The sequence below is a fragment of the Zosterops lateralis genome, assembly GCF_965231275.1.
Source record: "Zosterops lateralis genome assembly, chromosome: 8".
NCBI classification, from domain to species: Eukaryota; Metazoa; Chordata; class Aves; order Passeriformes; family Zosteropidae; genus Zosterops; species Zosterops lateralis.
Window position 1 is genome coordinate 11,445,258 of NC_139768.1, and position 17,999 is coordinate 11,463,256.

The window sequence follows — 17,999 nt, forward strand, 5'->3', positions numbered from 1 at the left end:
AAAAGAAAATTGTCTAAATTATTTTAGCTGCTTTGAACATATTACTCCCCCGCTCTTTAAAAAAAAAAAAAAACTTCTGAAGAGAAAGTATATTAAGCCAGCTTAATTACCCTTTAGGTATTGCTAGAAATCACAAAATAAAAATAATAGGCTGCACTCATCCTGAGGGCATTCAATAGGAAAGTCATATGTTTGACCTACTATTAGTGTTTCAATATGCTCCCAAAGGAACAGGTTTTATTTCTTTAAAGAAAACAAAGAATTGTTGCGGTACACATAATACACCCGTGGGCCATGCACTGTAAGGAATTATCTTTTCCAGCATGACAGCTGTGAAGAAAGAAGTGATGTGGGTAGATAATATTTCTGGATAGGGCAGATGCAAAGAGCATGCCCATGCTCATCCTGATATTGAACAGAGGCCGTGCTCCTCTGGTACTGCCTAGAACTTTGTAAGAACCACGACTGGTTCTGTCTGCAGATTGAAATGTTTTCTGAGGCTAAACTTTGAGAACATGCAGCCTGACAGATGAGCATCTTCTGGCATAGGTACATCGAGCTTAAAGTACCACCATTTCTGTTAAACCCAGTGCAGTGTAATAATAAATTCTTGTCACAAGATGGAGCTTCAAGCCAGCTGTAATGGCATCTCCACACACGCACGGCTTCGCTTCTGCTTTTGTTTTAAATAGGAGCAGCAATTTCATAGCATATTTAAAATTTATTTTAAGAAATACACAGTATCCAATTAATTAGATTAATTACGATGAAGGATTTATGGAATGAAATTATAAGAATGTATTTCCCTGAATACATTCACACTAAGGAGACATATAAAGAAAAGGCAATTTAAAAGCATTTGCGGTGAACAATGGATGGGCCAGCTTCATCATATTCCTGTTTGCTGATCCACATCTGCTGGAAAGTAGAGAGGGAAGCAAGAATAGAACCTCCAATCCAGACCGAGTACTTGCGTTCAGGAGGAGCAATGATCTGTTTATTAAGAAACAAAAGCATTAAGTACAACTGTCTGTGGTGAAAAAAAAATGTATTTTTATACAAAAATACTAAAGCAGTGATATGTGATAGTAACAAAAAAACTGCATCTATGTGCTAGTGCTATACATTGCTGCAAGCAGGAAAGTTTAAAATTTGTTAAATAAATCTATACTCTCAAATTCTCTGCCTGACTCAGCCTTCTCAGTGACCCCAATCCCTGGTGCCTTCGTGTACTCCTGGGCACATATGAGAAAAGGGGAGATAATTGCTCTGGAAATACATAATGGTGGGCTTGAAAAAATCAATGACCTATGGAGCACTCCTTGATAAAATAATTGTAAAGCAAAGATTTGAAACAACAGAATGAAGATTAGTTTGTCAGTGTCTCTTTCTCTTTCAAACTTGTAAGCCAAAGACAAAACCAGCATTTCCTCCCTCCCATGTCCATCAGACTAGAAGGGCTGAAGAAGCTCATATACAGCCTCAAAGGAAAACTTATGCCTCTGGGTTCATGCTGTTCTTTGGCTACATTAGGACATTTGAAATCAACATGAACAAGGAAATGAGAGAAGGCTCTCTTCTTCCAGCACCAAAATTAGCAGTTGGTGATTACTTGCTAGATAATCCAGATGTGATTCAAAATATGTTAAAAGCCCTTACTTTGTAAAGTCTTGCATGCTTCACTAGACCTTTGAGGATTTTGTAAATGCCAATTCATATGGTCTACAAATAATTGCTCCATACATACCTTGATCTTCATGGTGCTAGGAGCCAGAGCAGTTATTTCCTTCTGCATCCTGTCTGCAATACCCGGGTACATTGTGGTGCCTCCAGACAGCACATTGTTGGCATAAAGGTCCTTTCTGATGTCTATGTCACATTTCATGATGCTGTTGTAAGTGGTTTCATGAATGCCAGCAGACTCCATGCCTGGGGAAGGTACAGAAGAACACTGAGGAAGCAACTCCATACAGAGATTTAAAATTGTTAATGTGGAACTGACATGCTGTTTAGTGACTCTTTGGAAGACATCAGTCTCAGAGCTTTGGAAATCTGGAAAGTCATTCTGCAGTTGCCTAAATTATTTGTGTAAGAGTTCCTTGGTATAAAGCCCTCCTCTCCCCCTCACACAACTCCTCCTTAAAAACAAACTTGGGGGTGTGGAATAGTAAAGTTTCCACTAGGATTTTGCAGGCAATCTCAATTGTCCTAAGAATTCCTTATATGGTCTTGGAATAATTTGTTTTCTTTTTTTTTCTTTTTTTTTCTTTTCAAATTAAGTCAACTCAGAGACAGAACAGTCAAAATATGTCCTAATACCTTTAGGTATGCAACTACTTTATCTCCGAGTTGAAATTCTGCCTATTGGCAGAACTGACACTGGATTTCTGTGTGACCTAGTTGCAAATCTGCCTTCATGGATGTTGATTAGCATGGCATCATCTTGGCTTTGCTCCGAAAAGGCGATGAACCGTGGATTTAGGATTTGGAGCAGTCTTTTGGAAAAATAAAAGTAGGCCTTGCTGCCTGCCTGCCCCTCCCACCTCTTTCCACTCCTGGCAAGCACATTCAAACATACAAAATGGCATAGGCCCAATGCCAGAAGGCAGGAATAAACATTGCGGGTTTATTTTGGGAAAGCATTTTGGCTAATTGTTTAACATGAAGTTCTTCCCACCACATTAATAGCCCTGTTCTAAAAGATTGTTTTATAATGGGTGCTATGACACACTCGTGTATAGGTCTGGGTGAGTTAGTAATGGAGCACAAGCAGAAGGAAATAGGGACTTGGTATTTCTGTGCAGTTTACCAAGGCAGAAGAGTCACTGAACCTACCAATGAAAGATGGCTGGAAGAGGGTCTCCGGGCACCGAAAGCGTTCATTTCCAATGGTGATCACCTGACCATCAGGAAGCTCATAGCTTTTTTCCAGAGAGGAGGAAGATGCAGCAGTGGCCATCTCATTTTCAAAGTCCAGGGCCACATAACAGAGCTTTTCCTTGATGTCACGGACAATTTCACGCTCCGCTGCAAAGAGGATTCAATCTTTAAAATGGCATTCAGGAAGGAACCAGACATGTTAACTGGTTGTTCCCTTTCATCCTCCAACACCCTCCCCATATTTTAAACAAATCCTCTGCTAGTCTTTCAAGATACTTGCATCTTGAAGACCTGCTCATGCCTATTCTGCTGCAGAACCACTGACAGTCCCTCTGAAGCCAACACTGCACGTGTACAAGGCTCCTTTCCAGCCAGCAGCGTGTCCTTACCAGTGGTGACGAAGGAGTACCCACGCTCCGTCAGGATTTTCATGAGGTAGTCTGTCAGGTCCCTGCCAGCCAGGTCCAGACGCATGATGGCATGTGGCAGGGCGTAGCCTTCATAGATGGGCACGTTGTGGGTGACACCATCTCCAGAGTCAAGCACAATCCCTTTGAGAAGATAACACACCGTTCATTCCCATCATACCCACAGAACTGTTTCAAATATCTGTGCCATGTTCCCCTCAGGCTTACCTGTGGTACGGCCAGAGGCATAGAGGGACAGAACGGCTTGAATAGCTACATACATGGCTGGAACATTGAACGTCTCAAACATAATCTGAAATGCAATAAAATAATTGTCTTAACACTAGGGGTTTAGCTTAGTTGAAGCAATTTACTGAAAAAGAGGTAGAATACAAGATTTTCATACTTCTCTATGGTTGGTAAAAATGAGAAAGGAAAATGCAAAATCTAAATCCAAAATTATTTGTCCTGTAAGATATCTCCCTGTATTTGGCCTATATCTTTATCATATTAATAAAGCCACATGCACACATTAAAGATAATTTTGTAATAGGCCTGAGCATAAAAACAGATTAAGATGATATGAAGTTTGGACAGACTGGAGTGCTCACATTCAAAGCGGATACAATGATTTTCTAAACTATATGTAATAAAATGTAAATATGACAGGTGGTCACTATGTACTTTCCATCTTCCATAACTGAGAGAGACAGACTGCTGAACAGCATGACTAACTGGAATGATGACATTCACATGCTGTTGAATGAAAAGCCTGGATTATTCCATAGCTTTAGTGAGATCTTACCTGTGTCATTTTCTCGCGGTTGGCTTTGGGATTCAGCGGCGCTTCCGTCAGCAGAGTCGGGTGTTCTTCAGGTGCAACACGGAGCTCATTATAGAAAGAGTGATGCCAGATCTGAGGATAATGAGAGAAGCCAAGGGAAAGAAACACCATCAGTCAGCAGCTCAACATCACTTCCAGACAGGTACTGAGCTCCAGCACCCTGCTTACAGTTCCAGATATAGGCTGGTGATGTTTCTCATGCAGCTGTTCTTACTGCCTCCATAGAGACTACCAGAATAACTGTTGAAAGAAAAGCACTATCCTCAGGCTTTACTACCAGTAATAAATATATGTCTTACTTTAGTGACACATAAGCTAAGGAAAATGATCATGGTACTCTTACAGTAGAAAAGACAGACCAGGACACACTTGGTTCCAGAAATGCTGTTTCCATAATGACTAAAAGGCAAACAGTTCCGGAAAAACTAGAGAACATGCACAGAGTTTAATAGATAATGGATCTCTTGACAGTTTCATCTTGTGGTTTGTACAGCCCAAAAATTCATGAAAAGAAGTGAAGATAAATGGTTTATGAGGTTGAAAGTCAATTTGTGTTTAACACCTCCACACAACTTCCTACAAGTTATAAAAATCTGAGGCCAAGTGGACTGCAGGGAGGAGGTTAATACACTGAGGCCAAGTGGACTGCAATGAGGAGGTTAATACACTGAGAAGAAGTAAAACAATCAGAGATTTTAGTCTGAAGGCCAAGAAGTTTTTGCTAAGCATGTTTTCAAGATGGTGGTGATTAGGGACTGGTTGATATGTTTGGCATCCAAAAGATTTTGATTTCAAGCAAATTCTACAGTACTGAAACTCATTAAGTGCTGGTTGACTCCACACGCAGTGTGTTGGGATGCCCAGACTGCTCCAAATAGCCCTATTTTCACAAAACAACATTAAATGGAGATACCATTTTAGAATCTTAGCAATTATATTATCTGTACAGACTATGACTATAAACACGATTCTGGGAGCCTTTCAGTCAAATACTGGCTCTGAAATGGATGCATCACACTGCAGTATTGCTAATCTTCCAAGCATTAAAAAGTATGTGTATAACCACTGCCCTTTACATCAGAATCACATACACGCTTTGCATTTTTGCAGAAACAGATGCCTTCTTATATTCTATGTTTTGCTAGCAAATTGATCTATTCCTTTTCTTTCTTCCCTTCTCTCTCCCCCTGCCCCCTTCTCAGTACCTAGCAAAGATCAGGCTGCAAGTAATAGAATTCCTAATTACAATTTTGATGTACTCCTACTGATACTCAAGCTTTAGATGCATGTTAACCTTGGCTGTTAACAAGCTTCTCCTTGAACCATACTGGATAGCATGACACTTTCATCTAAAATTTAGTGGATATTCTGTAAATATTTGGTTCAAGTAGTTCTGTTTACCAGCAGTACACATCAACTTTTCAAAGCTGAAATACCTTCTCCATGTCGTCCCAGTTTGTAATGATGCCGTGCTCTATGGGGTATTTCAGGGTCAGGATTCCTCTCTTGCTTTGAGCCTCATCACCCACATAGCTGTCTTTTTGACCCATACCAACCATCACACCCTATAAAATAATACAGATTGTGTTAGTGTCTCAGGGAAAATTGTCATAAAGTAGACAGAATATTAGCTGTGAATAAATACAGTTGCCAGTTATACTAGTTATGACAGTTTACTAATACCAACAAATGGAGAATTATGTGTTACTCTTAAATTGCCAGTATTAAATGCTTAGTTATTAAATCTCTGGAGTTCATATTTCCACTGCAGTTAAGTAAACAGAATAAGTACAATATCAAATGCATCAAGATAAAGTGGAAAAATTGAGTTGTTTTAATGTTTGTTATTATTTAGGGACGAACAATCTGCTAAATGACAATAAAGTGGAGTAAAAGCAGAAAGTGATATTGTGCCACCTAAGGGTCAAGATGGAGTGATACACCCTTTACATTTCCCAAAGCTTGTTTCAACATTTTCTAATCCTCTATTTGAATGCCAAAATACTGTAATTAGGGATGGACAATTTAAATCTACTTCTTTACAGATATTTTCACGGATCCTGTAGAAATGATTAAAAGACCAGAAGCTGGAAAGTACTCTGGACATACACCAGTTTCCATGTTAAAGTAAGAAATAATGGAAAAAAAAATAGAATATGGTAGGATCCTTTAAGTGCACAATAAATACTCCTATCAGAAATTAGTCATTACAGATTCCAAACCTTGGCATCTCTAAATCTATGTCTTAAAAACAGACATCCCAGATTTCCAATTTTTAATGGGATAGTTCATCCTACATGATCAGGAAAGAAAGGTTCTAGAAATCTGTATCTGCTTCCACAATAGCTATATGGCTTGGTTTTGAGAAATTAATACCATTTACACTAGCTACAGATTTGAATACACTTTTTAAATTATGGTAGTTTCCAGAGGCCTCAATTAGCCCTCCAGTCCTAGTTTCTATACTGAAAGGCAGATGTTTCTCCAATCCGGGAGAACTTAAAATGCATTTTCTGGGCTTATAAAGTCCTGCATCTTACAAAGAGCTTGCTTCTTTCCACCAAGGCCTTGGGTGATAGAAGCAATTAGGTGGATCTGCTAATTACTTGGATTAGTTTGTTGTGACCTAGACAAACCCCTCTAATTCATTCTAATTGTGATGTCTCATAAACTCTCTATATTTAACAGCTCAGATATTAAATGAATTTTGCAAACTATTATTAAAATATAGTGGAATGCATCATACATTCAAAAGTAAACCTTGAAGCTAAAGAAACTCAACCCTAGATGGCAATTTCTGATACAGCTAAATGAATAAATGAATGAAGTCAGAAAGGTTCAGAGGAAGCCAACTGAAAACTTCTGCTTCCTCCTTTAGTCTTCCACACATTACCTATTATCAGCTTTAAGGGCAGTCAGAATTTCCAGACATTCCTGTGTGGGGCTTATTTGGATTTTGTGTTGGGTTTCTTTAAACTAGTTTTGCTCACCAAGTTCTCTGGGTGATTCAAAATTAAGGGGCAGGGAAAAGATGGCAGAGAAGGGAGTGAAAAATTTTATAAGGATTCCTTTTGCGAGGCAAGAGACCTCCTTCGATTCAGGTGAGTGCTCTGCTGGACTCGTTTTGCCTGGAAATTCTACACAAATCACCCTAGGCAGGGCTATCCCCAGACACAGATGGCCCTGGCTGAAGAGATGGGGACAGGGCAGCAAAGCCATCTACAAGCCCAGTAAGGAACAGCCAAAGTAGTTCATCACCTGGTGCCTGGGACGACCCACAATGGATGGGAAAACTGCTCTTGGAGCATCATCTCCAGCGAAGCCAGCTTTACACAGCCCCGACCCATTGTCACACACAAGGGCAGTGCTGTCCTCCTCCTCACACATCTTCTACAGCAGTGTCTGCTGGCCTTCCAGACAGAAAACAGACCTATGAAAACAGCAGGGAAGAATTAAATCAAAACCAAAAATCACACTGAGGTAGCAGAGCCACCTTGGCTCCATGAAAGCCATGAGAACCCGTAAGGAGGGTATGGCCCCTGTCTGGGAATCACCAGGACTGTGGGGCTGTGGGAGGGAACAGGCTTCCTTCTGAAAGCATGAGAGGCTTCAGCCATGTCTGCCAAAGGGCTGTGTGCACTAGAGATTATCCAGGGAATTCCAGAGGAGACTTGCAGCCCTGCGGCACGGGCAGAGAGATCAGGGAGCAGCAAATGTTTATCTAAATTTGGTCACAGAAATCCATGGCTGGGGGAGGGAGATAAAAGAGAACACTGGACTGACAGCTGCAAAAACAAAGATTCATTTGCATTGTACTCAGCACAACTTCTCCTGCTTTTCTATCATCCTGACAAAATCCTGCCACATGTGGATAGCTGTTAAAGGTAAGAGCACTTCAACTTCCCCTTCTAGTCTTGGGCTTCCCAAAAACTAACTTGATTAAATGCTATGCATGGACAAGGGGTGTTTTCCTGATGCAGATATTAATTCACTGGTGAAGATGGCCAATTAAGTTCACATTTAAACTTTTAAAAAGGTAGAAATTTTCCAAATAAAAAAAAATAATAAAAAGGAGCAAGTCTTTTCCAGTTCTCCCCTAATAACTGAGAAAAATAAACCCACCTTTAAAATTAACCCAGAGAGAGTATGAGTTTTAAAAACCGGCCATAGCGCCTGCTCTATCATCATTTCAAAGCAGCTAATAAATTACATTTGTAGAGTGACAGAACAATTTATGTTGGCTCCTTGGCTCAGTAAAAAGAAACTGTTTTCTTCCTCTGGCAACAGGAAGATAATATGGGTAATAAAAATGCTTTGAAGGCTTTGTATTAAAGTCAATTACAGAAACAATCACTGAATACCAGGACTCAAGAAGAACTATTTGCTTACAATTTATAGTGTGGCAGAGAATCCCTTGGCCCACTCCAAGCCTGGGCTTCCACGCAGAGTTCAACAAATTGCCATGTGTTAACAGCTAAGGGAGACAGCTGTCATCCACGGACCAGCTGGCTCCACATGCAGTCTCCAAAACCTTCTGCTGCAGGAATACTGGAAATGCAGGCAGAAATGAGAATGGGGTCCGCAAGAGCCATGGCCAATGGGCAAGGGAGGCCACAATCTGTTTAGCCTCCACAATAGATGGAACAAGCACAGACAATTCTCCCAAATGCTTCATTTGAAATCCTCCGTCTCTCCCCAGCCAGGCAGCCACGAGACATGGATGCAGCCCTGCTCCTGCAGGCTGCGTGGGCAGAGCTCCCAGGAGAAGACAAGGATAGGGAAATCCTAACTTTGTATTCCAGATATTTTATCATTATAACTGTGGAAGGAAAGTAAGTTACAATTTTTTCATTTATTAAACTCCTGGGGAAAACAGGCTCTTTATATTAAACTATTTATTGAATGGAGTACAACTGTTATCTAACATGAATGAACAGACTGGTTTGGACAAACCATTTCCTAATTAGGAAATATGCTTTTCAGCCGTCTGTTTTTGGAACAGCGTTTGAGGTCAGGGGGGTTGCTCAAACCAATGCAGCTAATGCAATGCCAAAAATCACTTGGGGGAGGGGAAGAAGGGGGCAGGAAAGGCTACATTTCTGAGCTTAGTGGACTCTAAATGAAAACCATATTTAGTAATAAAGCACAAAAAGTTGAAAAATCAGACAGAGGGCTCTGCTACCAACCAATGAGTTACAGCTCAGAACTGCCATGGCAGGCAGTAGCAAGATCTTAGAACAGCAAATGTCACTGAGTACTGTGGAAGAAAGGAAATTTTTTTTCCCAAGTAAACAGCACAGTCTTTAGCCCCTTTCTTCTCCCTGTTTTACATGCAAAAATAATCAATCACTTCACCAGTCTCCATAATAAATTATAAAGAGAGCTCCAGCTCCACAAGTGCTGCATGCAGCCTGTTTGTTAATGAATGTTTGGCATTTTACAGAACATTAGTTTCATATACATAGAGACAAGGATGAATACACATGCATCCTCATTTTATCCTATTAGACACTGCAGATTTGCATACTTCCAGCTCTTCTGCAGTCACATTCCATGAAACACTCTTTCACCTCACACTTGATTGAAAGCACTGAAGCAAATCTGCTAAGAAACACCACTACATACCCCATCAGGAACTCTGTCCCAGACTAACACCCCAATGTCCCACAGGTTCATTTAAACCAGAATATATCTGCAATTCCAGTGGTGGCATTACACACAAACCATTTCTTTATACAGTTGCTGAAGTGCTCGTAGAATCAGCAAAGTTATTAGGGCAGAATTTATCCTTCCCTTTCAGAATATAGAATAAAGACAACTCAGTATATATACTACAAGCATTTTATCAACTCAATTCTATTAAGTCTCTTAAGCAAATTACAGCACAGCAGTACATCCTCCTGAATAGCTTCCACTTGACATTATTTAATTGAAATCCTCCAGCAACCTGTAAATCATTCCATTGGTTCCGTGCCACTTACCCTGACAGCGTTTGGCTGGGGTGACTGCTCTAGGGTGGTACACTCTGTATCTGAAACCTCAGAGGTTATATAGCCCCTTCAGCTCTTCTCCTCCCACTAGCCTCCCAAACAAGGAGCAGAGACAGAGAGAGACAGAGCTGAAGTTTCTAACAAAACCATATAGGGACCTTAATACAAAAAACTCTAATCTGGGTGGCCACAGGCCCTGGGTCTCTTCCACTGCATTCCAGGGTAGAGCTCATGAAACAGGAGGAGACTTTCAGCTGTGTAAGATAAACACTTTAAAACTTCAGGAGAGTTGCTAAAACACAGAGAGAGTGTGCCCACAATAGACATCCTCTGGCAGGAGGATCATGTGTTCAAACGAGAGAGGTCCAAGACTTCACAGTAAGATCCAAGAAGCAGAATGAGAAATTGGAAGAGCAGTCATTTATAACAGGGAACGTCTTTTTAAACAAACACCTTGCTGTAATTAAAGATTTTGATAAAAAGCAATGAATAAAAATTTTTGGCCAGCTAAACAGCTGCTCAATTTTTCTACAAAATCTCTTTAAAAGCTTTTTAAAATTATACATTTTGCTTGAATAATAAATATTCCCCACAGGCTTAAGGGTAATAAAAAAGTACCAGCTGTTGTACAAGATTCACAGAGAAGTCTTTGAAGGTTGTGAAAATGTTCAGTTAAAAGATTGTAATGATCCCCTCTGGTCTGTGATGGGTTAGAATCCATTCTGTTTCTCTGAAAGCCCATTTTCCAACTCTAGGACCCGTGAGCCAAATTTGCCCTAGAGCTGCTCCCCTGATGGCCACAAGTCTGGACTGTCATAAACTCACATCCCAATTTGTTCATAATAAAGTTGTTGAATTCTGTAACTCCAGCTTATCTTTTTCACTGAACACATTTTTAGCAAATAAAGGAACAGTTCTTACTGTAGAAGTTATTTTCAGCACAGGCCTGGATTTCTACAGCTGTAGCCAACTGTTCTCTGCACATATTAATTCTAGTGAAGCAGCCCTTCCACAGCCAACAATGTTTTGTCATTAAGTTTGTACAACAGATGAGAAACAGCATCTCTTAACTCCAATACTAAACCTTACAAAATCAAAAGTTCTCCAAGAACACAAACCAAGAGAGCTGTGATAATCCAAGTGAGATCCTTGCTTTGTAAGCCTCGTTACAACAGGGAGAGGCACTGTGCATTTTTTTTATGGAGTACTTGCTGCCTGACTAGCTTTCATGCAAGAAAACCTCCCAGAAATCCACAGTGAAAGTTTTTCTGATGTGAAAATTTAAAGAATAAGCTACTTGCAGAGATAGCAAACAGGCAGAATTATGGATTGAACACCAAAAGGAATTTAACTTTTAAGGAAAGGAACTTTTAAGGAATGTAACTGCCTTGGAGAGTCAGAAACAGAAGCTAACAAGTGTTGGAACGTGAGCCATGCAAAAGCTATTTATTATTTCACTTCCATCATCAGGGCAGAAGACAGAGATAAAGAAAAAAAAAAAAAAAAAAAAAAGGAAAAAGAAAAAGAAAATATCCACCAAGGTAAGAAACCCAAAACTGAGGATCTAAACAGGCCCTTTTTTGTATACTTCCAACTGACATTCAAAGGACAGCCAAAACAAAATTCTTTGTTTCAAACAACACTCAACAACATAGCTGAGAAAACTTACATACCTCATATAGAACATATGGTATTAGATCAGGGAACCTTGGTCAAGAAAGGGAATTTCACACTGCAGAACCCTTCAATGCAGGATCATGTCTGATTTCAATACAAACATCAATTACCTTCTAGATCAGAAGAAACACACTCCAAGGTTTTTAGAAACATCATCCTTGAAATACCTCGAAAATACCTAGATTGGGACAAAGATTCAAAAGAATCCAAACTTTCTGCCTTACTGAGCAGAAGTTCACACTCCCAAAATAACTCAATGGTGACTGCCCAGTGGTGGACACAGCACATTGCAGAGCTAAGTTAACAACCCTTCAGCAGAGCTGGTACATCATCCACACTGCTCCTTGGCATAGCTAGAAATATAGGCAACAGTTTTCTACAAGAGGCCTTTGCGAACATAAAGGGGACAGTGGCCACACAGATACCAGAGACTGGACCTCTGCTAAGCTTCTTCATGATCCCTGTAACCTTGTCCTGGTGCATACCAATTACTGCTGGTGGAAATGATGGCAGCAGCAGCCCCTTGGCTGCTTTGAGGAATGGTTATTTGGGTGGGGATCACACATCACCTTCCCTGTCATGGGCACCGAAGATTTCAGGGTGCTCATGAAAAAGACACAGCTGACACAGAGTCTCACCCAGAGCGGGGAGTTGATGGTGTGGTGATACAGAGTGAACACCAGTTCTTTGGAAGGAGCTGCCATACGAGGGATATTTGTTAGAGATAGGCAGAGGCAGAGTAGAAGGAAGAAGAAAGCCCAGAGGCTGACTGAGCAGTAGGGAATGGATACACAGCAGCATCACAGGGAAAATGCAAAGGTTCTGCCCAACCACAGCTCCAGAGCACAGTGAAGAGCAGTGCACAGCAGGCAGCTTGTCTCTGCAGTGGGACATTATGGAAAATGCCAGGGCAGGAAGGAAGGAAGGCAAACAGGTGAACTATACAAGGAAATTAGGTCAGTCCAGCTCCAGGGACATTATAGAATAAAACAATTTCTTTTCTTTTTAGTGACTGCATGCTGAAGTTATAATCACACAAATATTTCTATACATAAAAGCTCATGTGAAAAAATTACACTAGTAGCTTACACCTTTCTTCTCAGTAACTTAGGTCATTGCCAGAGGGGCAAGGGGAGAGGGAAGAATGAATTTGGCATGAGACATGAATGAGAACCTAAAGAGAACTCCATAGAAAAAGTCTGAGAATCAAGCCTAGGTGCTGGGGATCAAACCTCTGAACTGTCCTCTGCAGCTATGGACAAATAAGAGCTCATATTTAAAAAAAATAAAATTAAATAAATAAATAAATAAATGAATATACGGTGTGGGGCTTTGGGTTTTTTGTTTGCTTTTGTTTGTTTGTTTTTCAAGGAAAAGAACAAAACACCATTCCTGAAAGTAGTTTAGCTTTCCCTCTGGAGGCCACTTCCAACACCAGCTCCTGCTGCCCATCTTTCAGTCCTAATCCCACTCATTTGTAGAGAAACTACACAGCACAACTCGCCTGGTGTGTCTATACCCCAAGGTTCTTGTCCTTTTTTTGTATCCATAGACAAAACCTGTGGTTTTTATTTAACTCCTCCTGAGAACTTTTTCAGTTTTCCATGCTAAACCTTTTTGCAGTCTTTATCTCAGGAGTATGTCTGGAGTACAAATCACAGAAAGAAAAAGAAGAGGAAAAACTAATTTTGCCTCTCTCTTCAGTAGCTTTTCCCCTGATTTCTTAATAGAATTACCAGCAAAGCTCCAATGCACATTGAGGACTCTCCTATGGACTTCAAGCATCTTTCAATATATCAGTGGAAATTTAGCTACACCTTCCTTAAGTTCTTTCTTTTCAGTAACTTGTGTGGGTTGCCATATGGATGCAAAGTGTGCCTGGGACTCCACAGCAGCAGGGGCTGTAGAGCCACCCATGCCTAGGAAATGGGCTCCAGCTGGCCTGAAGAATGCCAGCTCAGAGGCCCAGCACCGGTGGGTAGATGCCAGACTTTTTTGGTAAAGGAGGACAGAAGCTGCAGGCTTATCCCAGTCTATAGAAGACTGTGAATAAAGTAATCCCTTTGCTTTACTTTATAAGGGAAAACAACTTCTGAGATGTGCGTGGAGACCTTCCTGCCTCCATCCAATTGGCTCTTTAGGAATGAGGCTCTGCTAAATATGTCTCTGGCTCCTTTTTATTTGGGGATTCCTTTCATCTTCGTAACATTAGCAGAATCTCTAAATGTTTTGGTTTGTCTGGCTTCAGGCCCTCTCCTCTATCTCATTGATAGGCTTTACACATCCCCACCCCCTATTTTGAGAAAGACAGGAATAAATAAGCTTTAGGGAGCAGAAAGTCGCTCTAATAACCTGATTCATTGCAGCTGTCACACAGTAAGCATCTGTAAAGTGTCAGATTAACCATAAACTGTCAGACCCATAGATTAGCTTTCTCTGTGATTGTCAGGCTCCTGCACTGCTCTCTCTCTAACAACTAAGACAAAATTGTTCTAATTATTTTCAAATATGGCAGTTTTCAACCTACAAAGTTTTGCAAAATAGTTTTGCCCTATTAGTTTTGCTCTCTTCAAGAGCTGGAGGAGACAGTGTTTGCCATCTGGACCTCTTAAGTAGGCTGATGAAGAATAATAATTCACCACCTTCCTTCATCTTCTTAACAAGGTATCTTCCTCTATGGTAATGTGGTAAAATTATCCTTCATTCAAAATCAAAGGAACATGTTCAAAGTAAAATTGAGATAATGTCTCCCCCATCATCCTTCTTGGATAAATAAACAGCACATAAGCACAAGTCCTGCTGGGTCAGGCTGATATCCATATAGCTCAGTATCCTGTGTCTGAAATTTCCTGATAGTAGATTCTTGGAAAGAAATGGGATGCCTACAGAGGTAATTTTCTTCCTGTATCCTTTCTACTTCCTTATGTACAGCAGAAGGATTTCTTGAGACAGGAGCATGTACCCATATCCTCATGCATAATAGATGCAGATATATTTCATTTTTTCCTCCATAAATTTGACTAGTTTAAATGCATAGTTTTGAATGCCCTTCATGATCTTTTTTTTTTTTTTGTCTGCAAGGCATCTCCCATAGCTCACACTCCAACTGATGCAGACATGCCTAATGTTGCAAGGAAAACAACGAATACATCAGAAAGATAGTCAAAGGAACATTGTCTATACCAAGAGCCACAAATCCAGCAGAGATCCTGGATAAGCCCTCAGGCCACTGGCCAGGGCAGGGCTCTGACCCACTGTGTGCAAACTATCAGCAGTACCTCAGTAGCTTGGTCACAGTTCATACTGACATATCTGTCCAAAATTACACTGTAGATAGGCCTCACAATAACGTTACATTGAAAGGTCTCTCAGGAGCCAGATTCCCCATGACAATTAGAACCTCTGCAGCAACAAGATATCCAAACTTGCCAAAATGTAAATGACACTCTCCCACCACATCACTGTGGAAGACAAGTGCTGCACTTCTAGGGAAGTCAGACCTACACAGCTTGTGTGTGGGACAGGGAGAGCATAGGGGTCCTTCCTCCACAAAACTTCCCAGCTCCACAACCAACACATTCTCAGACTGACAGCAACAACCCCCACACTTTTACAAGTGGTTGTCCTGTTATTATCTCACCAGGAGCAAGATTTCAAGGGGAGCTTGCACATTGTAAAGAAATCAGACACTTCCCATGAGAGAAACTCTGAAAGTGAGTTTCATGGAGCTATTACAGACCAAACCTGTGAGCTCTGAATGCTTGGTTATATCACAGCTCAGCTCCTCCAATATAGCTGGCTCTCCAGCAAACCATGAGGAAAAGGATCCCTACAAGGTAATTTCTTTCACCAGCAAATTTAATAAATTGCTGTAGTGCCAGACTTTCACTTTTTGGCTCTAGATGATGGCAAACTGTGGAGTCACTCTCACCACAAATGTAACTCGGCTGGTACCCAACTCTCCCAAAGGCCCAGCCCTGGTCTCCATTCCTTTCTCCTGGCACTGGGTTTAGAGCACTCAGAGGTTAAATGTCACTGCTGGGCAGGACAAGGAGATGTGGCCACACTGCAACTTCCTTGTCTTCTGTATGAGTCACTCAGAACAACCTATAAACAGCCGAGAGCACAGATGATTTTTTTTTTTTTTTTTTTTTTGTAAACCTACACAAGAACCACTAAATAACAGTGAAGGAATGAGCTTTATGTGGCAATAAAGCAAAGAATGTACAAAATATACGAGGGGAAATCTACCACCTTTGTGACTAAAGCAAGCACATACTTTTAGAAATACTTTTGGAACTGGCATGCCATTATATGAAAGTGTATGGTGTTATATGCAAAAGTAAAAAAATAATGTGACAAATGCAAACCCGTTTAATACATGTGCATTTTCTGTACCAGAAAAAAGAAGTCAGAAGTCAATTTGAAAGTTTGCAAAACTGTTTGGGGCTTTTTTGATTTCAACTCCAGTGCAAGAGGATGTTAAAAGAGCCATCAATAAAGTTGGGCATGGACACTGCAGCAGGCATGAATAGCCTGCACCCACACAGGTGTTACTAATAGGCCAAAATGCCTCCAGAAAAATCAACACTTACTATCATTAGCCCTTAAAAATGTTTGTGGGGTTTTCCCCAGGAAGAAAGGCAGTTTAGCAAAAATTTCAAGCATGTAATGACAAGAAGTGGCTAATTACAAACATGCCAGTTGAACACACCACTCGAAGTCAACCTATCACAGCTGTCAATATAGAATTCAGATAATAAAAAATAAAAGGAGATAATATAATAAGCATTGAGAATAAGACTGTATAAAAATGACTTCTTGTAAATTTTTTGAGGAATATTATAAACATAGGTGTAAAAGCCCTCTAAACCCCTTTACATTCTAAAAAAAATTTTAAAAACCCAACTCCAGATCCAACATATGGAGAGTAACATGAGAACTGCCTCTGAAGCTGAAGGCTGACAGCACTACAGTGCAGGGAAATCACTGCTGAGTGGAATTCTGTGGGAATTGGCTATACACCTTAATGCCTTTATCAGTGATCTGAATGACAATGTCAATTACAGAAAAAGGTCACTGATAAAATGTGTGTGAGCATGTATGTATTTTTATAACTTGCTACAACCTACCTTACAGCTCTAAGATAAAACAGAGTCCCCTCCAACAGAATCCTGTTTATAATAGGAAGCCTTGAGAAGGCTCTTTGCATGTGTCACCTGTGCAGGATTCCTACCCCATGCCCTCAAGGCACTTTTGCTGAATGTCATTTTGGTTTGGCACCCAGGAACGTGGCGCCTAACTCACTGCAGCCTGCAGGAAGGACAGCACTTCACTGGTTCTCTCCTGTGCCCATGTGCAGCACCAACCTGCTCTGTCACACCTCCTTACACTCATCCTGGCTGCTGCTTGGGATGGAAGATCCTCCTGTTACAAAGTGTGGTGCCCCAGGAGACAGACAGCTGATGATGGTTGGTCACTGAGCACACAGCTGTGTCTCGTGCTCTAGCATACTCAGTTTATAAACTGCTCCCCAAACAGTGATAAAGCCTCACATGAAAACTGAAGCAAGCAGGCTTTTGGTCCTTGCTTTGCAGATGCATCTTAGTTACATAAGGTTGTTTCTTCTTCCTCTTTCTTACAGGCAGCGACAAGAACTATGGAAAAGTACAGATAACATGATATTTTTGTTCAATAATTTGGTTGGCTTTCTGAAAGTGTAAAAGCATTTTCCAATCAAAACTTAGGGTTTTATTTTCCTGTTCCACTAAATGTGTTTTACACGCCTAGTTTTAACTGCTTGTTCTTTCAGGCCAAAGAACAAAATTTTGTTCCATTCCTTTTATGCCTGGAAGGGAGACTTAGATATGTAATTCTGAAACAAACATAACAATCCTCCTGAAACATGGAAAAACTCAGAATTCTCTAAAGCTTTGCCTCGTTCCAGCCCATTCCAGGACAATTATTGTACCATTGGTCTCAAGGGAGATGAAAACTCCCAGGACTCAGATCTAACCTGCCAGTGGGAGATTTCTGCAAACTCAACTGCTTTTTGATCCATTTCTGGTTTTCTTGCAAGCCAATAACATCACTAAAAAAAAGAGAAAAGGTTTCAGAATTATAGTTTCTACTCTGCCAGTCCTGCAAGTACTTCCTGAGTTTCCCTTTCTTTCAGCTCCTTGCTACTAACTTATTGAAAGC

General features: G+C 40.6%; 1 protein-coding gene across 1 annotated transcript; it reads right to left on the bottom strand.

Moving 5' to 3' along the window:
* Window positions 1-752: 752 nt before the first annotated feature.
* ACTA2 (actin alpha 2, smooth muscle) lies at window positions 753-10,228 on the bottom strand. Its single transcript, XM_083866579.1, has 9 exons — window positions 10,113-10,228; window positions 7,390-7,561; window positions 5,568-5,696; window positions 4,093-4,203; window positions 3,516-3,600; window positions 3,270-3,431; window positions 2,836-3,027; window positions 1,748-1,929; window positions 753-993 (listed from the first exon to the last, which is right to left on the bottom strand). The coding sequence occupies exons 2-9, from the start codon at window positions 7,516-7,518 to the stop codon at window positions 850-852; spliced, it is 1,134 nt and encodes a 377-aa protein (XP_083722705.1). The 5' UTR covers window positions 7,519-7,561; window positions 10,113-10,228; the 3' UTR covers window positions 753-849.
* Window positions 10,229-17,999: the final 7,771 nt, after the last annotated feature.